At 45.4% G+C, this 25,940-nt stretch overlaps 4 protein-coding genes and 2 long non-coding RNA genes across 7 annotated transcripts; all 6 read left to right on the top strand.

Annotated features, from left to right (window-relative positions):
- Window positions 1-2,355: 2,355 nt before the first annotated feature.
- On the top strand, window positions 2,356-6,926 carry LOC119766036 (the record flags this gene model as incomplete). The annotated part of the gene is given in 5 exon segments (XM_038250387.1): window positions 2,356-2,662; window positions 2,665-3,619; window positions 3,686-3,843; window positions 3,935-4,137; window positions 5,716-6,926. Coding segments are annotated over 5 exon segments (2,334 nt in total), but the record flags the coding sequence as incomplete, so codon positions are not given.
- A 344-nt stretch (window positions 6,927-7,270) lies between these two features.
- Window positions 7,271-7,710, top strand: LOC119767941. The gene is made up of 2 exons (XR_005277806.1): window positions 7,271-7,471; window positions 7,534-7,710. It is a non-coding gene; the product is annotated as an uncharacterized LOC119767941 (long non-coding RNA).
- Window positions 7,711-9,072: 1,362 nt separating this feature from the next.
- On the top strand, window positions 9,073-9,709 carry LOC119766035. The gene has a single exon (XM_038250386.1). The coding sequence runs from the start codon at window positions 9,206-9,208 to the stop codon at window positions 9,707-9,709; it is 504 nt and encodes a 167-aa protein (XP_038106314.1). The 5' UTR covers window positions 9,073-9,205.
- An 879-nt stretch (window positions 9,710-10,588) lies between these two features.
- Window positions 10,589-16,032, top strand: LOC119766034 (the record flags this gene model as incomplete). The annotated part of the gene is given in 6 exon segments (XM_038250385.1): window positions 10,589-10,899; window positions 10,901-11,857; window positions 11,924-12,068; window positions 12,935-12,947; window positions 13,039-13,241; window positions 14,825-16,032. Coding segments are annotated over 6 exon segments (2,340 nt in total), but the record flags the coding sequence as incomplete, so codon positions are not given.
- A 341-nt stretch (window positions 16,033-16,373) lies between these two features.
- On the top strand, window positions 16,374-16,813 carry LOC119766822. Its single transcript, XR_005277157.1, has 2 exons — window positions 16,374-16,574; window positions 16,637-16,813. It is a non-coding gene; the product is annotated as an uncharacterized LOC119766822 (long non-coding RNA).
- Window positions 16,814-17,803: 990 nt separating this feature from the next.
- Window positions 17,804-25,197, top strand: LOC6052486 (inactive rhomboid protein 1). 2 transcript variants are annotated; one of them, XM_038252795.1, is made up of 7 exons: window positions 17,804-19,237; window positions 19,634-20,716; window positions 23,129-23,356; window positions 23,420-23,758; window positions 23,822-24,076; window positions 24,128-24,385; window positions 24,463-25,197. In XM_038252795.1, exons 1-7 carry the CDS (start codon window positions 18,314-18,316, stop codon window positions 24,964-24,966), a joined length of 3,591 nt encoding a protein of 1,196 aa, XP_038108723.1. In that variant the 5' UTR covers window positions 17,804-18,313; the 3' UTR covers window positions 24,967-25,197. The 2 variants fall into 2 exon arrangements, with proteins under 2 accessions (XP_038108723.1, XP_038108722.1); XM_038252794.1 differs by having other exon boundaries at window positions 17,804-20,716.
- The last annotated feature ends 743 nt before the right edge of the window (window positions 25,198-25,940 follow it).

Genomic DNA, 25,940 nt, shown 5'->3' with positions numbered 1-25,940 from the left:
TTTTCGCCCCGCACTCACCCGTGCGGCGAACAGAATCATGTGTCTTTTGTTTTCATGCGTATCACGCGCACCACGTGCCATGCGCATCGACCAAACAGTAGGGAGAAACTAGGAGGGACTCTCACCAACCACCCAGCCGCCTGTGCACCCTTACCAAAAATCATGACTTTTTGAGTTCCAAATCCCACTTTTCATACGAATTTTTCAGTTCAACCCATATAACCATTTTTATGGTTGTAGTACCTGAACTCAAAAAATCGTATGAAAAGTGGGATTTGGAACTCAAAAAATCATGATTTTTGGTAAGGGTGTGCCTGTGCAAAAGGACTTGTTGTGGTTCTCACCACTCACCCCACGTTTCCACCCTCTTTTTCTGGTGGGATGTTGGGGGGTGGAACTCCCTGTCAAAACCCATCGCTACCAACGGAAAGGAAATGTCGTCCTTTGCGAGATATGGCCAACTCTCCTCTCAATTCAGACTGAGTTGAGCTTCCGAAAGGAGGTTCTGGTGTTGCTGGCAGGCCCCAAGGCTCCGGAGTGAGTTCGAGGACGAAAGCGAAAAAAAAAGTCAGCCAAGAGAGAGGAAGGATTTTCCGAATTTTTCGCCGTCACATATCGAACGCCTGAATTTAGGATACTAAATTGTGGTTTTTCGCGAACGGGGCGCCGCGAATCGATGGACGGATTAGGCCGAGGACAATGGAACCGTGACTCGCGAAGGAAGAAACGGGTACACACAATGAACGTAGTGAAAATGTTCTCCACTCCCAGCAGCCCCATTGCTGGGGTGTGTTTATTTTAGCGAGCTCAGCCATTTTGGAAAATGATATAGTTTTTCGATTTAGTGAAAATCTGCGTGAGCTATTAGGAAAATTTTAGTCAATGGTGTAATTAGGTGTGTAATTAGGCTAAACGAAATTTTGCGCTGGTGTTTAAGTAGAGAAATTTGCTGGAAGAAAGCAGGATGAGCCGAAGTCGTCGTTCGTCGTTCGGGCATAGCCACTATCAGCAACAATTCACTGTCACCTCGACTATCAATTACGGTGATGGGCTATGCGATAACGGGGCTAGTGTTCCGCAGAACGGGGCCCCGTCGCCGTCACGGTTCAGCGAGTCGTCCTACTCGAACCTGGGGACGCGATTGACGGCCTTTGTGTCCCCACCCAGCGGTGGCGAATGCTATCGAAATGAGGAAAATCTACGACCGTGCTGTGTTGCAGCAACTCCTACCGCCCCATCGTCGTCGTCGTCGGTAGCGCCACCACCGTCAAGCGATCGATATTCCTCCACTAGCTCAGCTCCCACGTCTATTATCGGCTATCCTGATAACAGAAATGCACCTCATCACCGATCGATGTCGCCCAGCTCCCGGACCCGCTACCCGGTTCCCGAAAGGTTTCGTGACCCTCCGCCAGCACCGAAAACCGATCAGTACGGAAACTATCTGATCAACAATCCTCCCCCGTTGATGACCAACTCCGAGAGCTACAGCTATCTCACCTCCACTGTACATACACCCGTGAAGCGTTACATCCCGACGCCGCCACCACCGGAGAACTACCACCAGCAGGACATGGGCCTGGGACCAACGCTGATGGCCGGCCTAATCGCGTCCAAGGGCGGTATCAACATCATCAACCAGTCGACAACGCGGACACCGGTCGTCAGTACCCTGCCATACAGGCTCAAGGTAGAACCCAAATCATCCCAAGTTCAGCACTTGACCGCCGAAGACGCCACAGACCATTACGCCACACCACCTCGGGCAAGACCCGTCAAATGCCAACAGCCATTGTGCACCTTTGCTCAATCGGCAACGCTCGGGCGACAACCGCGTCAACTCTGTTCCGGCACCCAGGAGTACTCCCTGCTACGCACACCCACACCCGTAAGTATCATGAGCGAACCGATGAACGCCGCCAATCCTACCGACGAAGACAACTGCTACCACTGTAGCAGCTTACGTAGAGCCACCGGAGTCCACCAAACCACCCAAACATCCGGACCGATCAGCCCCCAACCACTCTCGATCTCCTCCGTCTCCATGTCCGAGATGGAACGTCAGTCTCCGCTGAAAGAAGAAGAACTCTAGAAAATTTCCTATAAAAATATGGATCCCAAGAGAAGCTGTGTAGATTATTTAGAACATTTCATGTTGATTCACACTGACGAGATACAGTCTAGAATCGAAGTCTTCCCACTCTTCTATATCAATTTTTGAGCCCAATTGAAGTCCTTTTCTTTTTGGTTTTCACATGTAATTGCAGAATTGTTCAGTAAAATAATTTTAGTTATTTCAAACATTCAAATGCGTATTCGGGGACTGTTTTGACGAATTTCTTGTACTGAAATACCCAACTCAAATTGTCCCCTAAACCCCACATCATATCCCTTTACAGCAGTAAACCAAAAACCGACGACTCCAGCGACGGTGGCAAGGTCTCGGACACCGAGGTGCGCAAACGTCGCGAACGCATCGAACGCTACCAATCCGAACGGGGCAAGAACACTTCCACCGGCGATGCTGGCACTGGAGATTCTCCTGCGGCCACCAACTTGTCCCGCTTCAACGAGGAACGGCGCAAGTTTGAACTGGAGAAGCTCAAGTTCTTGCAGGAAAAGCGAGAGTTGGATCGGATGAGGTTGAGACGGTTCGAGAAGTATAGGAAGAGCTGCTCGAGGAGCAGCGGAAGAAGCTCCAGGTTGAGCTGAGGAATCGCGAGCGGGATGATCGTTCCAAGAGTATCGAAGCTCCCGTGCTTCCACCGATTCCTCCCACGAGGTCAAAGACGCCGGTATCACCCGGGCCGACCAAGAAGTTGCTGCTGGTAGTGCCGAAGACTTCCAGCGCATCGGCTTCGAGCAGCGAGGACGAGGCTGATCACAACACGAGCGATGAGGAGAAGATGGCAACGATTCGGAGGAGGTTTTCACCGAGGAAGCCGAAGCGACCAAAGTCGGGCAAGGTTGAACCGGTGAGGCAGCTACCGAGAACGCCGGAGCTGGCTACGTCTCCCGAGCCGGAGTCGGAGCTTCCGTCGGACTTTCCACCGGAGGCGGAGGAGCCGACCGCGCCGGAAGTGGTTGTGGTGGAAGCAGTCGTGGAGCAGGAGGTTATTCCAGAGAAGGTCGAACCAGAGATGGTGCTGACGCAGAGGAAGGTCGTGAAGGATGATAAGGAAGATAAGAAGGTTGGCGTGGTGGAGGAGAAGAAAGTGGGAGATGTAACAGAGAGCAAAGATGAGAAGAAAGAGGAAAAGAAGGAATTGTCCGTAGCGGATGAGAAGACGGTCGAAGGACCGAAGGAGAAGAAACGAAGACGAGCGCTGCTGGTCTACGTGGAGAAGGACGGGGATCAGTTCAGCTGGTCGGAGATTCTGGGCGAAATGAAAGACTTTTGGTTGGACTTTATTGACGACAATCCGTTGGAGATCCGCCGAATGCGTCTCCAGGTGAACGAGTGTTGCTTCTACTTTGGAGTGATGGTTTTGCTTTGCGGCGTCGGAGGGATCATCTTCCGGGTCACGGAAGGAACCTTTGAGTCGCAGTACAAGTGTGGCGTGAAGCGCGTCAAGCGTGATTTCATCGACCATCTTTGGTTGTCCAGTCATAATCAGAAGTATGGTTAGAATTGTTTTTGGTTTATGAATGGTTTGATAACCGGATTTTGGTCACTCATTTAAAGGGAAGAAGACTGGAAGGCAACGGCTAGGGCTAGGCTGCGCAAGTTTGAGGAGGAACTGCAGGTCGCTTTCGAGGCAGGAATGAAGACCTACAGCGGTAACACGGCGTGGAACTTTGTCAACGGTGTGATCTACTCACTGACTGTGGTGTCAACAATGGGTAATTTAAAGAACCTCGTGGTTTCAACTTTAAGGATCTTCTTGTATCTTTAAATCTTTTTAACCCCGTCAAATCTTTCTTATAATTGCAGGTTATGGTCACATAACGCCGTCCACGACTACGGGCAGGGCGTTAACGATTGTGTACGCCATTATAGGGATACCGATCTTCTTGATAGTGTTGGCGGATTTTGGCAAGCTGTTCACCAGAGGGATCAAGTTCCTGTGGGCGTACGTTAGGCGGTTGTATTATACCGGGTCATTCCGAAAGGTGCGCAAGACGTCGCAAGTTCAGGTATGTTCATTTTTATTAAATATTTTTTCCCTTGTTCAGGAGGTCATTTTGAGCAACTTTTGTTCTGAGAAAATCTCTACTTTTCTTGTTTTATGTTTTCCTAGTTTCCATTTTTAGTATTGGCTTGCTTTTCACATTTTCTACTTTAAAATGATACAATTATCAATTAATTTGTATGTAATGCATAGAGGCATATTCTGGGACAATACAATAATCAGTACAAACTTATTTTCACATAAAATATAGGAAATGTTAGTCAAAAACACAGCCAAATTGGCAATTGGCAAAGTCACAGCACACAAGTCAAACTTCCGACCCAAAAATTTCTGAAATTTTGAGAGTTCTTTTTCCAATGCTGTTAAAAGATCAAAAATTGGTTGAAATATGGATTTTTGGCAAAATTTTAGATCGGAGCCCGTCGAAGCCCGGTTTTAAAAGGCATAATCCACATTCTTCAAATTTAAATATTTGGTGGAAACTTGACAGAATCAGCATTCTGCATTTAAAATGTTGAATTTGAAATCTAAAAGGATTTTAAAAAAGTTTACAAACATTATACATTTTTTCAGTGTTGGTTTCCGCCACTTTAGGAAAATGCAGGAATAAATTCAAGAAGCCAAATAAATATTCAGTTCACTTCAGTTTATTTCTTTCGCTTATCAACTTACAATTGTTTTTGAAGCCATACAGAGGACTTCCGTCGGTGGTGAGTAATAATTTTATTTTGGTGGTTACAATTGAAAACTAAATTGTTATTACAATAAATTAAATTTTTATTTGATTTTTTAAATTTTATTTTAATACGTGTTCTTTCGAATATTTGATTATTTAGAGTGCAAATTTAGTCGAAAGATAAAAACAAAAATGTTTATGCCATTTTCTAAAATATTGAAGCACAGTCAGAATTGTAATGCATCTCGTATTGACGGCCAAAATGGCGGTAATTAAAGAGAAAATGCAATTGCTAGTTTTCAAGGCAATCGACCATTTCAATTTGTCTAACATGAGGTCGCAGAATTAGAATTTGACTTTCAAAGTTAGCAAATAAAAAAAATATGATTAAGATTTTTTTTGTTCTTGATTTGATTCGGAAAATTGAAACATCGGGTAATCGAGTTCTGGGGATATTTAAAAAACTTTGACAGCCGCACAACTTTACATTTGCCTGAAGCTTTTTGAGGTAAATTTCGCTTGATTTTTTTGAAAATTAGGCTTTTTTGAAGTTTATGTCTCTCGGCTCTGACCAAAGTCGAGGGGGGAGGGCAAAGAAAATTAAAAAAAAAAGTTAAAAAATGTAAATACAAGCCATAGTTTTAACATTTGCATGAAAAAAGTGTTTAAAAATGCATTTGACACATATCTACTTGTTTTGCAATCATAAGTTTCCAAAAAATGTTAATATTGAAAAAAAATCTGCGAAAAGTTTTTGCGATTCTGTGCATTGGAGTTTCATAAAAATTCAAAATATGTTTAACCTAACCCATTAGATTTCTATTTCCATTGAAGTTTTTAAGTTTTGTTTTTGAAAAAAAAAAAATATAAATATCTCCAGAACTGATACCTATTTCCTCTTCACAGGATGTAATGAAAGGCTTGAACGTCGTCTACGACATGGTGCGCCGACCCAGCGGAGATCACGAGCTCCAACCTGTGACCACCGCCAACACCTCAACCACCCCAAACCACCAACCCTCTACGGACCAACCCCAACCGTCAACATCCGGCGACATCGGCCCCTATCCACCGCCCCCGCTAACCTGCGACTCACCGACCACGCCCCAGCCGGAGACGTTCGAGATCGACGACGAGTTCAACCTGCCCATCTCGATCGCGATCTTCATCCTGGTCGCGTACATGCTGTTCGGGGCTACGATCTACTACACCTGGGAGAACTGGTCCTTCTTCGAGGCGTTCTACTTTGTGTTCATCTCCATCTCGACGATCGGCTTCGGTGACTTTGTGCCGCAGCATCCGATCTACATGATGTGCAGCATTCTGTACTTGATCTTCGGGTTGGCCCTCACCTCGATGTGCATCAACGTGGTCCAGCTGAAGCTGAGCGATAGCTTCCGGCAGGCCAGCGCCAAGATCGGGGCCACCATCGGGCTGCAGATGGCCGAGGCGGCTTCGTTGCAGCAGTCCCAGGTTCACACGCCGGGCACGGACGACCTGGCGGTGGTCCAAACGAGCACTCCGACGGCAAACGGGACGCATCCGGCCAACGGAGATGCCACCATGACTCCGGTTCTGCCGGAGCGTGCCAGCAAACGGGACGATAAGAAGAATTGAGATTGATTCGTAACGAATTCAGGATGCGTGGGAGTGTAACATTGCGACTGACTGCGACTAGAGTGCAGGAGCTAATTGTTGATAGTGGTTAAGATTTATCGATTTTTTTTAGGGTCAGTCAGAGCGCGCGAAACAATGCTTAGCACAATCGCCATATTTTACAAAAGGTTGACCTTAAACGATAAGCACGCGCGTTTGCGGCTTGGCCTTCTTTTTAACACACGTACTTGTGCGATAGTTTTAAGACAGAAAAAGCACCAAAAATTCACGTAACATTTGTACGATTATTATCGCCTTCACCCTCTAACGTAGCGTATAATAGCTGTAATCTCAAAGGTTAAGTTTTGTACGAGAAAAACGATTTGTTATTTGACGCATGATGAAGAGGCATTGCTGAGAGTCGAACCAAATAGCTTTTATAAGAGGAAAGTATCCTTACGTGTTGTTTTATTATATTTATTGATGATCGCTGATGAAATAAAGAATGAAATTATCTTAAATAAAACGACTTTTAAATGCTAAAACTCCGGAATTGTCTGCACTTAAAAAAAATCATTTAATTTGTTGAATGCGCCAAGACGATTGAACGCGGTTTCTTATCAACAAAGCTCAAGGGGAAACTATCCCTTCGTGTAAAGTCCCAAGAAGGTAAAGGATTCTATTTTAGGTTTATATTACATTTATTTCCGTGAAAATTTATTTTTGAAATCAAAATTCGAAAAAAAGTGTTACTTTCCAACGAACAACTAATAATTAAATACATAGCCAAGATGCCCACCAGAAATATTAACTGTTGCAAATGAACAATCTTTATCAGCGAATTCTCTCATTGGAAGCAAAACTTCCGCCTGCAGTATCAGTGCAAAATAAAACGCAAAAGAGTTAAGTCACACATCACAACCAGCATCAAAATGTTGTTCCGATTTCTGGTGATTTTTATGCTGCTGTCTGTAAACTTGCTAGTTTCGGGCAGGGTTTCCCACTTTTCCCGATCCGGCAGTCCGTGTCCCAGAGGAACGGTGTTCAAAAATGGACGGTGCATCAGGTAGGTAGTTGTGTATTGTATTGTAAACAAATTAAACTAGAAAACATTCCAATCATTTGCAGAGTTTCGAAGTTCAGCCCACCGGGATATTATTCCAGCAGCAATTCTGGGTAGTTGGTGCTCGACGCAGGAAAACAATCAAACAGCATATTTTTGATAAATTTCATATTGTAAACTAGACTATAATATGTTTTTACGAGTTTAAAAATGCATTCAATAAAATGATTTTTGACAATCGATTTTTTGTACCGAATTGCACTTTTTCAAAATATTAGCAACATAGTAAGACATAAAAAACCTAAATTTCAAGTTTCTCAATAAACAATTACAAATTAGAATTTTACTTTTGCAATTTTGCACTGAAAATCCGGACCAATTTATTTTCCTGCTGGACCTAGTATCGGCATGGAAAAAAGAATATTGATATTGAACAAAAGTTCTTTTGACACCATAACTCTAAAATGTTTCCCCAAAGCAGACATATTTTTTTCCTGCTACTTCGCTACCATAAATTAACATGGCATTGTTGTGTGAAATGGTTTTTGTTCTATTGACCAAAACTCCAAATAGGAGGGCCGAGGTACCCCAATGGAATCCGGAATATCTCCGGTAAAAGTGGACCATATTTGTCCCTCATCTGACAGTTAAAAATATAGACAAATCTGGATCTTTTGCAACCGGAAGCATCCAAATTGGTCAATTCTACCAAAAGTTATGAGATTTCGAAAAAAAAGTAGGGGTCCAATGACTACTCGAGCGTTTGAGTGTTAAGTGAGAAATTTTACCTTTATGTTTTGTAGTTTCAAAAGCCAGCGAAAACCAATTTAAAAATCCTTCTCAAGTTACGTTACATTTTGTAATCAACCACCATTTTGAAACTCTTTGATAAGCTTTCATCCCCTCGCAGCACGCAACCAGTCCCAATCGTTTCACGAACATTTTCGCCCCGCACTCACCCGTGCGGCGAACAGAATCATGTGTCTTTTGTTTTCATGCGTATCACGCGCACCACGTGCCATGCGCATCGACCAAACAGTAGGGAGAAACTAGGAGGGACTCTCACCAACCACCCAGCCGCCTGTGCCTGTGCAAAAGGACTTGTTGTGGTTCTCACCACTCACCCCACGTTTCCACCCTCTTTTTCTGGTGGGATGTTGGGGGGTGGAACTCCCTGTCAAAACCCATCGCTACCAACGGAAAGGAAATGTCGTCCTTTGCGAGATATGGCCAACTCTCCTCTCAATTCAGACTGAGTTGAGCTTCCGAAAGGAGGTTCTGGTGTTGCTGGCAGGCCCCAAGGCTCCGGAGTGAGTTCGAGGACGAAAGCGAAAAAAAAAGTCAGCCAAGAGAGAGGAAGGATTTTCCGAATTTTTCGCCGTCACATATCGAACGCCTGAATTTAGGATACTAAATTGTGGTTTTTCGCGAACGGGGCGCCGCGAATCGATGGACGGATTAGGCCGAGGACAATGGAACCGTGACTCGCGAAGGAAGAAACGGGTACACACAATGAACGTAGTGAAAATGTTCTCCACTCCCAGCAGCCCCATTGCTGGGGTGTGTTTATTTTAGCGAGCTCAGCCATTTTGGAAAATGATATAGTTTTTCGATTTAGTGAAAATCTGCGTGAGCTATTAGGAAAATTTTAGTCAATGGTGTAATTAGGTGTGTAATTAGGCTAAACGAAATTTTGCGCTGGTGTTTAAGTAGAGAAATTTGCTGGAAGAAAGCAGGATGAGCCGAAGTCGTCGTTCGTCGTTCGGGCATAGCCACTATCAGCAACAATTCACTGTCACCTCGACTATCAATTACGGTGATGGGCTATGCGATAACGGGGCTAGTGTTCCGCAGAACGGGGCCCCGTCGCCGTCACGGTTCAGCGAGTCGTCCTACTCGAACCTGGGGACGCGATTGACGGCCTTTGTGTCCCCACCCAGCGGTGGCGAATGCTATCGAAATGAGGAAAATCTACGACCGTGCTGTGTTGCAGCAACTCCTACCGCCCCATCGTCGTCGTCGTCGGTAGCGCCACCACCGTCAAGCGATCGATATTCCTCCACTAGCTCAGCTCCCACGTCTATTATCGGCTATCCTGATAACAGAAATGCACCTCATCACCGATCGATGTCGCCCAGCTCCCGGACCCGCTACCCGGTTCCCGAAAGGTTTCGTGACCCTCCGCCAGCACCGAAAACCGATCAGTACGGAAACTATCTGATCAACAATCCTCCCCGTTGATGACCAACCCGAGAGCTACAGCTATCTCACCTCCACTGTACATACACCCGTGAAGCGTTACATCCCGACGCCGCCACCACCGGAGAACTACCACCAGCAGGACATGGGCCTGGGACCAACGCTGATGGCCGGCCTAATCGCGTCCAAGGGCGGTATCAACATCATCAACCAGTCGACAACGCGGACACCGGTCGTCAGTACCCTGCCATACAGGCTCAAGGTAGAACCCAAATCATCCCAAGTTCAGCACTTGACCGCCGAAGACGCCACAGACCATTACGCCACACCACCTCGGGCAAGACCCGTCAAATGCCAACAGCCATTGTGCACCTTTGCTCAATCGGCAACGCTCGGGCGACAACCGCGTCAACTCTGTTCCGGCACCCAGGAGTACTCCCTGCTACGCACACCCACACCCGTAAGTATCATGAGCGAACCGATGAACGCCGCCAATCCTACCGACGAAGACAACTGCTACCACTGTAGCAGCTTACGTAGAGCCACCGGAGTCCACCAAACCACCCAAACATCCGGACCGATCAGCCCCCAACCACTCTCGATCTCCTCCGTCTCCATGTCCGAGATGGAACGTCAGTCTCCGCTGAAAGAAGAAGAACTCTAGAAAATTTCCTATAAAAATATGGATCCCAAGAGAAGCTGTGTAGATTATTTAGAACATTTCATGTTGATTCACACTGACGAGATACAGTCTAGAATCGAAGTCTTCCCACTCTTCTATATCAATTTTTGAGCCCAATTGAAGTCCTTTTCTTTTTGGTTTTCACATGTAATTGCAGAATTGTTCAGTAAAATAATTTTAGTTATTTCAAACATTCAAATGCGTATTCGGGGACTGTTTTGACGAATTTCTTGTACTGAAATACCCAACTCAAATTGTCCCCTAAACCCCACATCATATCCCTTTACAGCAGTAAACCAAAAACCGACGACTCCAGCGACGGTGGCAAGGTCTCGGACACCGAGGTGCGCAAACGTCGCGAACGCATCGAACGCTACCAATCCGAACGGGGCAAGAACACTTCCACCGGCGATGCTGGCACTGGAGATTCTCCTGCGGCCACCAACTTGTCCCGCTTCAACGAGGAACGGCGCAAGTTTGAACTGGAGAAGCTCAAGTTCTTGCAGGAAAAGCGAGAGTTGGATCGGATGAGGTTGAGACGGTTCGAGAAGTAGGGAAGAGCTGCTCGAGGAGCAGCGGAAGAAGCTCCAGGTTGAGCTGAGGAATCGCGAGCGGGATGATCGTTCCAAGAGTATCGAAGCTCCCGTGCTTCCACCGATTCCTCCCACGAGGTCAAAGACGCCGGTATCACCCGGGCCGACCAAGAAGTTGCTGCTGGTAGTGCCGAAGACTTCCAGCGCATCGGCTTCGAGCAGCGAGGACGAGGCTGATCACAACACGAGCGATGAGGAGAAGATGGCAACGATTCGGAGGAGGTTTTCACCGAGGAAGCCGAAGCGACCAAAGTCGGGCAAGGTTGAACCGGTGAGGCAGCTACCGAGAACGCCGGAGCTGGCTACGTCTCCCGAGCCGGAGTCGGAGCTTCCGTCGGACTTTCCACCGGAGGCGGAGGAGCCGACCGCGCCGGAAGTGGTTGTGGTGGAAGCAGTCGTGGAGCAGGAGGTTATTCCAGAGAAGGTCGAACCAGAGATGGTGCTGACGCAGAGGAAGGTCGTGAAGGATGATAAGGAAGATAAGAAGGTTGGCGTGGTGGAGGAGAAGAAAGTGGGAGATGTAACAGAGAGCAAAGATGAGAAGAAAGAGGAAAAGAAGGAATTGTCCGTAGCGGATGAGAAGACGGTCGAAGGACCGAAGGAGAAGAAACGAAGACGAGCGCTGCTGGTCTACGTGGAGAAGGACGGGGATCAGTTCAGCTGGTCGGAGATTCTGGGCGAAATGAAAGACTTTTGGTTGGACTTTATTGACGACAATCCGTTGGAGATCCGCCGAATGCGTCTCCAGGTGAACGAGTGTTGCTTCTACTTTGGAGTGATGGTTTTGCTTTGCGGCGTCGGAGGGATCATCTTCCGGGTCACGGAAGGAACCTTTGAGTCGCAGTACAAGTGTGGCGTGAAGCGCGTCAAGCGTGATTTCATCGACCATCTTTGGTTGTCCAGTCATAATCAGAAGTATGGTTAGAATTGTTTTTGGTTTATGAATGGTTTGATAACCGGATTTTGGTCACTCATTTAAAGGGAAGAAGACTGGAAGGCAACGGCTAGGGCTAGGCTGCGCAAGTTTGAGGAGGAACTGCAGGTCGCTTTCGAGGCAGGAATGAAGACCTACAGCGGTAACACGGCGTGGAACTTTGTCAACGGTGTGATCTACTCACTGACTGTGGTGCAAGGAACGAACATAGGCACCATGATTTGCGAAATATCAAAGGTGCAGTGCTTTAGTTGTCACCAGAACCCATTATTTTGGGTGCTTATAATAAGCACCCCAGATGGAAGGTGCTTATTTTTTGCAACGTTTTTTTTTTAAATTTAGGCATTAGGTTGATGAAATTTATATGTAGATCTGGAGATAATTGCTGTAGCTGTTAGTTTAAATGTCATTCTTATTGCTTCTTGGCATTTTTTGAAAACTGGAAGAATTGCCGCAGCATTACCCTCAGCACGGATTTGACCTTGCGAAAATTGACGGATGACATTTTTGAAACTTTTCTCATAGAGATCGGGGATTGTGTCCTGCGTTCAAAGTGGCTCTTCATTAGGTCTAAATAGCTCCACCAAGAACATCTTGTTTTACTCACGGTTCAATTTCACATTCTTCTGTCTCATCTTTTTGAAGGATTTGGTGCCTCCACGCCAATTGACCCTATTCCGGGTAGAAGTTCAAATAAAGTCGCTTGAAGACAGTGTTTTTTTTTACCAATTCGGAAGTCTGCTCAAAAATAGGACTCGAAGCCGTCTTCTTCTCAAGATCTACACTCACAATTCGGTCACTGATGTCTAATTATGGCCACATTGTAACATGCCATTGCTCCTCAAGAAGTACAGATTCTGCTGGGAACTGTCCAAAAAACAAGTTCTAAATGACAATGTTGACAACAATTATTTTTTCTGTGGTAACAAAGAAAGACAAGTCATAGTTACCTTGTTTAGAAAATATGCACCAGCACCGCACCCAAATATTTTAAAGTTCGGTGCTTATCGTAGTTACCTTACTACAAGTGCAGGTACTTATTTCCCTTCCCTGCTGTGGTGTCAACAATGGGTAATTTAAAGAACCTCGTGGTTTCAACTTTAAGGATCTTCTTGTATCTTTAAATCTTTTTAACCCCGTCAAATCTTTCTTATAATTGCAGGTTATGGTCACATAACGCCGTCCACGACTACGGGCAGGGCGTTAACGATTGTGTACGCCATTATAGGGATACCGATCTTCTTGATAGTGTTGGCGGATTTTGGCAAGCTGTTCACCAGAGGGATCAAGTTCCTGTGGGCGTACGTTAGGCGGTTGTATTATACCGGGTCATTCCGAAAGGTGCGCAAGACGTCGCAAGTTCAGGTATGTTCATTTTTATTAAATATTTTTTCCCTTGTTCAGGAGGTCATTTTGAGCAACTTTTGTTCTGAGAAAATCTCTACTTTTCTTGTTTTATGTTTTCCTAGTTTCCATTTTTAGTATTGGCTTGCTTTTCACATTTTCTACTTTAAAATGATACAATTATCAATTAATTTGTATGTAATGCATAGAGGCATATTCTGGGACAATACAATAATCAGTACAAACTTATTTTCACATAAAATATAGGAAATGTTAGTCAAAAACACAGCCAAATTGGCAATTGGCAAAGTCACAGCACACAAGTCAAACTTCCGACCCAAAAAATTTCTGAAATTTTGAGAGTTCTTTTTCCAATGCTGTTAAAAGATCAAAAATTGGTTGAAATATGGATTTTTGGCAAAATTTTAGATCGGAGCCCGTCGAAGCCCGGTTTTTTAAAAGGCATAATCCACATTCTTCAAATTTAAATATTTGGTGGAAACTTGACAGAATCAGCATTCTGCATTTAAAATGTTGAATTTGAAATCTAAAAAAGGATTTTAAAAAAAAGTTTACAAACATTATACATTTTTTCAGTGTTGGTTTCCGCCACTTTAGGAAAATGCAGGAATAAATTCAAGAAGCCAAATAAATATTCAGTTCACTTCAGTTTATTTCTTTCGCTTATCAACTTACAATTGTTTTTGAAGCCATACAGAGGACTTCCGTCGGTGGTGAGTAATAATTTTATTTTGGTGGTTACAATTGAAAACTAAATTGTTATTACAATAAATTAAATTTTTATTTGATTTTTAAATTTTATTTTAATACGTGTTCTTTCGAATATTTGATTATTTAGAGTGCAAATTTAGTCGAAAGATAAAAACAAAAATGTTTATGCCATTTTCTAAAATATTGAAGCACAGTCAGAATTGTAATGCATCTCGTATTGACGGCCAAAATGGCGGTAATTAAAGAGAAAATGCAATTGCTAGTTTTCAAGGCAATCGACCATTTCAATTTGTCTAACATGAGGTCGCAGAATTAGAATTTGACTTTCAAAGTTAGCAAATAAAAAAAATATGATTAAGATTTTTTTTGTTCTTGATTTGATTCGGAAAATTGAAACATCGGGTAATCGAGTTCTGGGGATATTTAAAAAACTTTGACAGCCGCACAACTTTACATTTGCCTGAAGCTTTTTGAGGTAAATTTCGCTTGATTTTTTTGAAAATTAGGCTTTTTTGAAGTTTATGTCTCTCGGCTCTGACCAAAGTCGAGGGGGGAGGGCAAAGAAAATTAAAAAAAAAAGTTAAAAAATGTAAATACAAGCCATAGTTTTAACATTTGCATGAAAAAAGTGTTTAAAAATGCATTTGACACATATCTACTTGTTTTGCAATCATAAGTTTCCAAAAAATGTTAATATTGAAAAAAAATCTGCGAAAAGTTTTTGCGATTCTGTGCATTGGAGTTTCATAAAAATTCAAAATATGTTTAACCTAACCCATTAGATTTCTATTTCCATTGAAGTTTTTAAGTTTTGTTTTTGAAAAAAAAAAATACAAATATCTCCAGAACTGATACCTATTTCCTCTTCACAGGATGTAATGAAAGGCTTGAACGTCGTCTACGACATGGTGCGCCGACCCAGCGGAGATCACGAGCTCCAACCTGTGACCACCGCCAACACCTCAACCACCCCAAACCACCAACCCTCTACGGACCAACCCCAACCGTCAACATCCGGCGACATCGGCCCCTATCCACCGCCCCCGCTAACCTGCGACTCACCGACCACGCCCCAGCCGGAGACGTTCGAGATCGACGACGAGTTCAACCTGCCCATCTCGATCGCGATCTTCATCCTGGTCGCGTACATGCTGTTCGGGGCTACGATCTACTACACCTGGGAGAACTGGTCCTTCTTCGAGGCGTTCTACTTTGTGTTCATCTCCATCTCGACGATCGGCTTCGGTGACTTTGTGCCGCAGCATCCGATCTACATGATGTGCAGCATTCTGTACTTGATCTTCGGGTTGGCCCTCACCTCGATGTGCATCAACGTGGTCCAGCTGAAGCTGAGCGATAGCTTCCGGCAGGCCAGCGCCAAGATCGGGGCCACCATCGGGCTGCAGATGACCGAGGCGGCTTCGTTGCAGCAGTCCCAGGTTCACACGCCGGGCACGGACGACCTGGCGGTGGTCCAAACGAGCACTCCGACGGCAAACGGGACGCATCCGGCCAACGGAGATGCCACCATGACTCCGGTTCTGCCGGAGCGTGCCAGCAAACGGGACGATAAGAAGAATTGAGATTGATTCGTAACGAATTCAGGATGCGTGGGAGTGTAACATTGCGACTGACTGCGACTAGAGTGCAGGAGCTAATTGTTGATAGTGGTTAAGATTTATCGATTTTTTAGGGTCAGTCAGAGCGCGCGAAACAATGCTTAGCACAATCGCCATATTTTACAAAGGTTGACCTTAAACGATAAGCACGCGCGTTTGCGGCTTGGCCTTCTTTTTAACACACGTACTTGTGCGATAGTTTTAAGACAGAAAAAGCACCAAAAATTCACGTAACATTTGTACGATTATTATCGCCTTCACCCTCTAACGTAGCGTATAATAGCTGTAATCTCAAAGGTTAAGTTTTGTACGAGAAAAACGATTTGTTATTTGACGCATGATGAAGAGGCATTGCTGAGAGTCGAACCAAATAGCTTTTATAAGAGGAAAGTATCCTTACGTGTTGTTTTATTATATTTATTGATGATCGCTGATGAAATAAAGAATGAAATTATCTTAAATAAAACGACTTTTAAATGCTAAAACTCCGGAATTGTCTGCACTTAAAAAATCATTTAATTTGTTGAATGCGCCAAGACGATTGAACGCGGTTTCTTATCAACAAAGCTCAAGGGGAAACTATCCCTTCGTGTAAAGTCCCAAGAAGGTAAAGGATTCTATTTTAGGTTTATATTACATTTATTTCCGTGAAAATTTATTTTTGAAATCAAAATTCGAAAAAAGTGTTACTTTCCAACGAACAACTAATAATTAAATACATAGCCAAGATGCCCACCAGAAATATTAACTGTTGCAAATGAACAATCTTTATCAGCGAATTCTCTCATTGGAAGCAAAACTTCCGCCTGCAGTATCAGTGCAAAATAAAACGCAAAAGAGTTAAGTCACACATCACAACCAGCATCAAAATGTTGTTCCGATTTCTGGTGATTTTTATGCTGCTGTCTGTAAACTTGCTAGTTTCGGGCAGGGTTTCCCACTTTTCCCGATCCGGCAGTCCGTGTCCCAGAGGAACGGTGTTCAAAAATGGACGGTGCATCAGGTAGGTAGTTGTGTATTGTATTGTAAACAAATTAAACTAGAAAACATTCCAATCATTTGCAGAGTTTCGAAGTTCAGCCCACCGGGATATTATTCCAGCAGCAATTCTGGGTAGTTGGTGCTCGACGCAGGAAAACAATCAAACAGCATATTTTTGATAAATTTCATATTGTAAACTAGACTATAATATGTTTTTACGAGTTTAAAAATGCATTCAATAAAATGATTTTTGACAATCGATTTTTTGTACCGAATTGCACTTTTTCAAAATATTAGCAACATAGTAAGACATAAAAAAAACCTAAATTTCAAGTTTCTCAATAAACAATTACAAATTAGAATTTTACTTTTGCAATTTTGCACTGAAAATCCGGACCAATTTATTTTCCTGCTGGACCTAGTATCGGCATGGAAAAAAGAATATTGATATTGAACAAAAGTTCTTTTGACACCATAACTCTAAAATGTTTCCCCAAAGCAGACATATTTTTTTCCTGCTACTTCGCTACCATAAATTAACATGGCATTGTTGTGTGAAATGGTTTTTGTTCTATTGACCAAAACTCCAAATAGGAGGGCCGAGGTACCCCAATGGAATCCGGAATATCTCCGGTAAAAGTGGACCATATTTGTCCCTCATCTGACAGTTAAAAATATAGACAAATCTGGATCTTTTGCAACCGGAAGCATCCAAATTGGTCAATTCTACCAAAAGTTATGAGATTTCGAAAAAAAAGTAGGGGTCCAATGACTACTCGAGCGTTTGAGTGTTAAGTGAGAAATTTTACCTTTTATGTTTTGTAGTTTCAAAAGCCAGCGAAAACCAATTTAAAAATCCTTCTCAAGTTACGTTACATTTTGTAATCAACCACCATTTTGAAACTCTTTGATAAGCTTTCATCCCCTCGCAGCACGCAACCAGTCCCAATCGTTTCACGAACATTTTCGCCCCGCACTCACCCGTGCGGCGAACAGAATCATGTGTCTTTGTTTTCATGCGTATCACGCGCACCACGTGCCATGCGCATCGACCAAACAGTAGGGAGAAACTAGGAGGGACTCTCACCAACCACCCAGCCGCCTGTGCCTGTGCAAAAGGACTTGTTGTGGTTCTCACCACTCACCCCACGTTTCCACCCTCTTTTTCTGGTGGGATGTTGGGGGGTGGAACTCCCTGTCAAAACCCATCGCTACCAACGGAAAGGAAATGTCGTCCTTTGCGAGATATGGCCAACTCTCCTCTCAATTCAGACTGAGTTGAGCTTCCGAAAGGAGGTTCTGGTGTTGCTGGCAGGCCCCAAGGCTCCGGAGTGAGTTCGAGGACGAAAGCGAAAAAAAAAGTCAGCCAAGAGAGAGGAAGGATTTTCCGAATTTTTCGCCGTCACATATCGAACGCCTGAATTTAGGATACTAAATTGTGGTTTTTCGCGAACGGGGCGCCGCGAATCGATGGACGGATTAGGGCCGAGGACAATGGAACCGTGACTCGCGAAGGAAGAAACGGGTACACACAATGAACGTAGTGAAAAATGTTCTCCACTCCCAGCAGCCCCATTGCTGGGGTGTGTTTATTTTAGCGAGCTCAGCCATTTTGGAAAATGATATAGTTTTTTCGATTTAGTGAAAATCTGCGTGAGCTATTAGGAAAATTTTAGTCAATGGTGTAATTAGGTGTGTAATTAGGCTAAACGAAATTTTGCGCTGGTGTTTAAGTAGAGAAATTTGCTGGAAGAAAGCAGGATGAGCCGAAGTCGTCGTTCGTCGTTCGGGCATAGCCACTATCAGCAACAATTCACTGTCACCTCGACTATCAATTACGGTGATGGGCTATGCGATAACGGGGCTAGTGTTCCGCAGAACGGGGCCCCGTCGCCGTCACGGTTCAGCGAGTCGTCCTACTCGAACCTGGGGACGCGATTGACGGCCTTTGTGTCCCCACCCAGCGGTGGCGAATGCTATCGAAATGAGGAAAATCTACGACCGTGCTGTGTTGCAGCAACTCCTACCGCCCCATCGTCGTCGTCGTCGGTAGCGCCACCACCGTCAAGCGATCGATATTCCTCCACTAGCTCAGCTCCCACGTCTATTATCGGCTATCCTGATAACAGAAATGCACCTCATCACCGATCGATGTCGCCCAGCTCCCGGACCCGCTACCCGGTTCCCGAAAGGTTTCGTGACCCTCCGCCAGCACCGAAAACCGATCAGTACGGAAACTATCTGATCAACAATCCTCCCCCGTTGATGACCAACTCCGAGAGCTACAGCTATCTCACCTCCACTGTACATACACCCGTGAAGCGTTACATCCCGACGCCGCCACCACCGGAGAACTACCACCAGCAGGACATGGGCCTGGGACCAACGCTGATGGCCGGCCTAATCGCGTCCAAGGGCGGTATCAACATCATCAACCAGTCGACAACGCGGACACCGGTCGTCAGTACCCTGCCATACAGGCTCAAGGTAGAACCCAAATCATCCCAAGTTCAGCACTTGACCGCCGAAGACGCCACAGACCATTACGCCACACCACCTCGGGCAAGACCCGTCAAATGCCAACAGCCATTGTGCACCTTTGCTCAATCGGCAACGCTCGGGCGACAACCGCGTCAACTCTGTTCCGGCACCCAGGAGTACTCCCTGCTACGCACACCCACACCCGTAAGTATCATGAGCGAACCGATGAACGCCGCCAATCCTACCGACGAAGACAACTGCTACCACTGTAGCAGCTTACGTAGAGCCACCGGAGTCCACCAAACCACCCAAACATCCGGACCGATCAGCCCCCAACCACTCTCGATCTCCTCCGTCTCCATGTCCGAGATGGAACGTCAGTCTCCGCTGAGCCCACCGTCTATTGTGTCGCACACTTCCTACTCCCACAACCACCACCCGCTGGTCACCGGAGACGACGTCGCCCGTAACGCTTCCTCCCTGATCATCTCCCAGTCGCACACGCTCAACAGCTCCTGTAGCAACCCCTCCATCATTATCCAGTACCAGCAGCAGCACATCCAGCACCAACAGATCCAACAGCAGCCTCTCTACCAACAGCTCCAACAACTGCAGCAACAACACGCACAGCAACAACTCCCGCTCCAGCAGATCGTCACTCCACGTCTCCAACCAGACTCAACGCCATCAACGCTTCAACGCAACACCCAGATGCTCCGCACTCGTCTATCGCACAAGCAACGCATCAAAGAGTACCTCCGCCGTAGCACGTCTCAATTCTTCGGCGTTGACCTGCTCAACGAAGACTACGAGCAGCAAAAGTGGGAGGATCGCCAGAAACGACTCGCCATCCGTCGTTTCGGCCCGCTCAAGGAGGAAGCCGTCGTCCACAGGGTGCACGAAGTGCACGCAGATGTCCTGAACGAACACAACGACCGTCCGGACGTCCTCCCAGCGCAAAGCCAAGACGAACCAGAAACCGAACAAAACCGCCGTCAGCGGTTCAACCCGTACTATCGCCACGACGGCACCGATGGCTTCCAGGTCGAGCGGAAACCATCCGTGTCCCAAATGGTCGCCAACGGCTTCGTCTTTGTCGTACAAAGCCTTCGCAATCGGATCCCTCGCCGACACAACCAGTGGTCGCGCAGCTTTGCCCCGGCCCACGTTGCGCTCAACAACGACGACAACGATCTGTGCGACGGGTTAACCCCCATCCATGATGACGAGCTGTTCTTCGACATCCCAACGATCGCCAACCAGCAGCAGCAGGTGCAAGAGCACGAACTGGGCGTGGACAACTCGCGACAAATCTACATGGTAGACCCGAATCGGGCCACGATCAGTAACGGGTGGCGCACTCGCTCGGCGGAAATTCAGCAGCAACGGGGAGGTCGCCCCAGAAATCCGCTCTACCAGTACTACGGCCAGCGAATTACGGCGCACATACTGGACAGCGTGCTGGATAACGCTCGAAGGCCGTCGAACCATACCATCAAGCTGTTGCGGCCAAACACGTTGGACGATCGGTACGATTACAGGCCGTTCTTTACGTACTGGGTGAATACGACGCAGGTGTTGGTGCTGCTGCTGACGCTGCTGTGCTACGGAATTGGACCGATCGGGATCGGGTACGAGCAGAAGACGAGCCAGGTGTTGGTGACGAGCTTGAGCTTACAAACGGTGAGTGAACTTAGAAGTTGTGTATTGCATGTGTTACATTTCATTCTTTTGACTTAGAAAAATGCAAAAAGCAATTGAAGTTTAATCAAACATGATTATTTCATGGAAATCAAGTGTCTTGATTTTTTGTTCAAATATCAGAAAGCACTCGCTCGTCGTCGATGAAATCAGTGCCGACTGAAGCGCGAAACCATTTATGATACCACCACAGACAAACAGACGGGACACTCGAGTGCCGAACCATCGTCCTACAAAAACGGTTAATTCAAATGCAATTTTGTTTCGGCATCCACTCACCCGGCGCTGATGGCGCTGCTGTCGTGACAGCACGCCCGTCTATTCTCAGTGTGTGTAAAGCGTGTTTTTGTTTTTAAGTTGAGCGTGAGCACGTGCGAAGCAGCAAATGAGAGCACAAATATTTATGGAATTCTGGAATTCTAACCGTGAATCACAATCCAGGCTTTCCAGGACAAAATTGGGGCAGTCTGCCTGCCGATGTCGAGGTTGCTGCTGAGGCGCCGGCTACTGCGGAGGAAGCCGGATCCTGTGGTGGAGTTACTCCTTCGGAGCAACCTGCTTACCCTTCGTGGACTGCTGCTCAGATTGCTGCTGCTGGACGTCCTTTTGGCGATGTTGCGCCACTCAATCTTTTTCCAGTTCAGTTTCTGTGGTTCTGTTTCGATGTAAATTTTGCGGCAGCGTTTTTTCTGGAATATTTGACACTTTTTGCTTTTGTTGTTTGACGCAACTGAACTGCGCCGTGGGCACGTTCCCCGTGGATATTTTCAAAACGCCCATCGTGGGGATTATTTCCGGTAGGTTTGAATTGGATTTATCTATTTCGACGGCCACTACTGATGTTTTCGTGACCATTTGGCTCATAAGGTTCTGCTATTGGAAACGGAACCAACCCGCCGTCATCTTCTGCTTTCGGTGTTGATTTTTATTCTTTTCATCGAGTAGCAACAACAAAATTATTTCGATCAGCTGTTGATGTTTACAATCGTTTAGGCTTGATTGTCTCACGCATAAACTGACGTGGCACATGACAGTAATGGGTTTGTATTGGTATGTTTGGGCTGCGCTTCGGCATCAGCTCACCAGGCAGCGCTGGCGTCGCCGTGATTTGGTGATTTGATGAAGGACGATGGATTTCAAAAATAATTTGTATGGAGAGTCACGTCTGTTTGTCTGTGATACCACGACTCGCAGAACTGCTCGCGATTTGGTCAATCGCTTCACACAAATGTCTTGGCCTACTCCGTCTAGAGATGACAGTCATACCATATCCCTTCATGATTGAATATTTGACAAACTCTTATAAAATATTTCATTTAAATGAATAGGCGTTTAATTATTCTTTTAAGATACACGTGGTTATGTCACACATGACCAATACGACAAAGAACTTCGCATGAAGCTCTTGAATGTGATTTCAATTTATTTCTAATCAATTTATTTCAAAGTCCAAGTTTGTTATAAAATAACTGAGATTTCCGGTGTGTGGCTCTGTTGAAGCATCGATTTTAATGTGCAGATTAAAAACACCATGAAGCTCTTGTAAGGTTTCAGCGAAATTCCCCCAATCGGAACCTTCCTTGAGGGCACCGGTAAAAATGTCAGTGGCAATGTCCAGCCTCAAAAACCATGAAGATTAAAACCCATATTGTACAAATTTGTATGGTTATGCTAAGTCAAGGTGTTGCAAGTATTTTATTTTGTTTATGTCATATAGACGTCATCGTGCTATCTTGTCGCACCCGCCATTTCGACGTTCCGAGAAAACCGCATTTTAATGTTTGACCTTGAATAAAAAATAGAGCTCGCAATGTAAACAATAACAAACAAGCTTTGTTTGGCTGACCATTCTGTGCATTGTTCCGAAGCTTGGTTGCTGGAGTCCCGAGTTATAATTACAAATATTTACGGTAGTCTAACTTGTACGTGCGTCAAACGCGTTCTGACCTGAAATCCCTTTGGCCAATTGTCGCACTTACGTAAATTTTCAGGGAGTGACAAGATAGCACGACAAGATTAAAACTACATTCATATGAAGAGCGACAAAACTGCACGGAGTTTTTTCGGTTTTTATTGATTATCTCAGGATTGAAATCGAATTTTGGGGATCTGTGAAGGTCAAAAGGTGAGGCATTGTGAGCAGCACAAAATGGCGTTTTTAACTAAATTTGGCCCAAAATGCACGTACGACAAGTTAGCACGACGGCGACGAGTATGTCATCAAGATCCCTCAGATTAGATGGACTAAAATAAAATCGGCTAAAAGTAGAGATGCGTTTTTTTCAATGAGTTAATTATTATTTATTTGTTTTTTTTTTTGTTAAATTTATATGGAAATGTTGGGCTGATTTTTTAACAAGTATCATCTTGAAACTACAATTTCCATCTTCTCAGGTGCACTACTACGACCAGCGCAACATCTGGATCGGTCCCCGACGGGACGATCTGGTCCACGTGGGGGCCAAATATGCACCGTGCATGCGCCGCGACACCCGGATAATGGACACCATAACGAAAACGCGCAAACAGGAACGCGAAACGGCCTGCTGTATACGAAACGACGACTCCGGCTGTGTTCAAAGCTCGCAGGCGGACTGCTCCGTGCGGGGACTGTGGCCTACTGTGAGTTTTATATTTTTTCAGTGCCAAGAAGTTTAATAAAAAACATGTTTTTCGTATTTGTAGACCATTTCAACGTGGAAGAAGTGGTCCCCCGGAGATTCCGGTCCTGGAGGACGGATATCGGGTAGCGTGTGCGGATTAGATCCAAAGTACTGCGAGGCACCTGCTTCGATAGCTCCGCACGAGTGGCCCGACGATATCACCAAGTGGCCAATCTGCCGGAAGAACAATCAGGGTTCGCAAAAGTTTCGCTTCAAGGACCAAACGGCGGAGCACATGGTTTGCGAGGTGATTGGCCATCCGTGCTGCGTGGGGATCTCCGGAGAGTGTCGGATCACCACCCGGGAGTATTGTGATTTCGTGCGAGGATACTTCCACGAGGAGGCCTCGCTGTGTTCACAGGTAAGCAGACCTTCGATGACCCTTGTGGTTGAACTTAACAAATGATTACCTTTTCTTCTTCAGGTTTCTTGCTTGAACGATGTGTGCGGGATGTTTCCGTTCATCGCAACGGACATTGCGGATCAGTTCTACCGGCTGTTTACGTCGCTGTACCTGCATGCCGGCATCGTGCACATTGTGCTGACCTTTGCCTTTCAGCACTTTCTCCTGGCGGATCTGGAGCGGCTGCTGGGATCGCTGCGGACGGCCATCCTGTACATCGGGTCGGGCATCGCGGGCAACCTTGCCAGCGCCATATTCGTACCATACCGACCGGAGGTAAGATTGAACTAACTTTTGTATTGATGCTAAAAATCTCCTTTCTTTCAGGTCGGTCCACTGCCATCGCTAGCGGGCACGCTATCCTCGCTGCTAACCCTGCTGGTCCTGTGCCACTGGCGCAATCTCAAGCGCCCTCATCTGGCCCTGCTCAAGCTGCTCGTCGTGGGCGTCCTGGTGTTCGGCATGGGCACCCTGCCCTGGCAGCAAAACTTTACCGGCCTAGTGTCCGGGCTGATCTTTGGCGTCACGTTCACGCTAGCGCTCACGCCATTCGTCACCGTGAGGAAACACAGTCGAAAACGAAAGGTCAGTGTCGGCGCCGTGCAGTGTGGCCAGTTTTAAGGGATTCGTATTAATTTGAAATTTTATTTTTTTTCCCGCAGATCAACCTAATCTGGACCTGCTTCGTGCTTCATTTCGTGCTGTACGCTTTTATGTTCCTGGCCTTTTACCTGTTTGCGGCGCCATTTTCGCTCAACTTTGTCGATGGCAACCAGATCGCCAGCGTCAACGACAACGGCATCCTGCACGATCACTTTGGTCCGTACGATACGTTGCACTTTTACAACGGAAGGGTCGGCGATAGCTCCAGCGGTGGGCCGGCGTCTTCCGGGGGAGGTGGCTCGAGCGGCGGAGGAGGTCAACTCAACGGACACAGGGAATACGACCGCGGAGGAGGAGGAGGATCCGGTCGAGGTGGTGGCGGTGCTATCAGTATGTCGGGTGGGACGGTTAAAAATATTAATCCGAAATACAATAATATTCATAGCAGCAGCAGCAGCAGTAGCAACGCTAATCATAACACTAAAACCAATAGCCATACTAGTCATAACAGCAAGGTAGCTATATGTGAGAAGGGACAGTGCAATCCGCGTCCGAACGCATGACGTCGTCGAAGTGTTTTATAGGTTCTCCAATCAATGCTGCTGCAGCAGCAGAAGAAGCAGCAGTTGGTTTACGTTTACGTTCTTCTTTTCATTCACGGTCACGGATTATTGTAAACGTTACACGATAACGAATATATACTGATATACTATATATACTAAAGTGAAAAAATAAAAAGAACGCAGGTAAACAGACAAAAAAGATCATGTACACGTCAAGATTTGGTGGAAAAATTGAGAGTTTTAATTGTTCGTGTGGGGAATATCACACATCAAAATTTGCCGTATTTTGCCCTTTTGAAAAGTGAAGATTGATATTGAATTTAAATAAAAAAAAAACCATTTCATTTACTGCCTTCGAAAGAACCTTATCAAAATTTAACCTTATTTGAAAATTAGTTGGATTTTTCTTCTTCTTATTTTCTATAAAAAAATTAAGCAAGTGAAGAAAATATCTCTCTTACAATAAAATTGAAATAACAATAGAAGATTGTAAAAAGTGCAGTTTTTGTAAGAATATCCGTCATGTTATACATTTCAGAGACTCTTCAAACGAGCCCAAAACATAGAACACATCTGACACCCTATCAAAAGTTATAAGCACCAAATTGTTAATTATGCACTTTTTTGGAGTCGGATCTCATAAATTTTGATGAAAATGTTGTCCGGATCAATCATGAGACCTATTGTTTTTGATAGGTTATCAAAATAACTTCCCAACGAGTCTAAAAGATTTAACAGACAACCATCAAAATGTGTTTCAATACGCTTTTTAATACAAAAAGAGGCTACAAAAAAAATACTTTTAGTACAATTAGCCCTTTGTTGCTCCTGCGCCGAGATTAAATGGTTTAGATATTCAACAAAGATCTTATTACTTTAACCCGCTCCTGTCGACAGAATCCCATCCTCTCCCGAACTCAAAAAAGACCCAAGCGTTAGTTTTCAACAGGATATGATGTTTGTTTATTTGGTAT

Source organism: Culex quinquefasciatus, chromosome 2, assembly GCF_015732765.1.
Source record: "Culex quinquefasciatus strain JHB chromosome 2, VPISU_Cqui_1.0_pri_paternal, whole genome shotgun sequence".
Classification (NCBI taxonomy): Eukaryota; Metazoa; Arthropoda; class Insecta; order Diptera; family Culicidae; genus Culex; species Culex quinquefasciatus.
The sequence above is the reverse complement of the archived record's forward strand: the minus strand, read 5'-3'. Positions and strand labels throughout refer to the sequence as shown.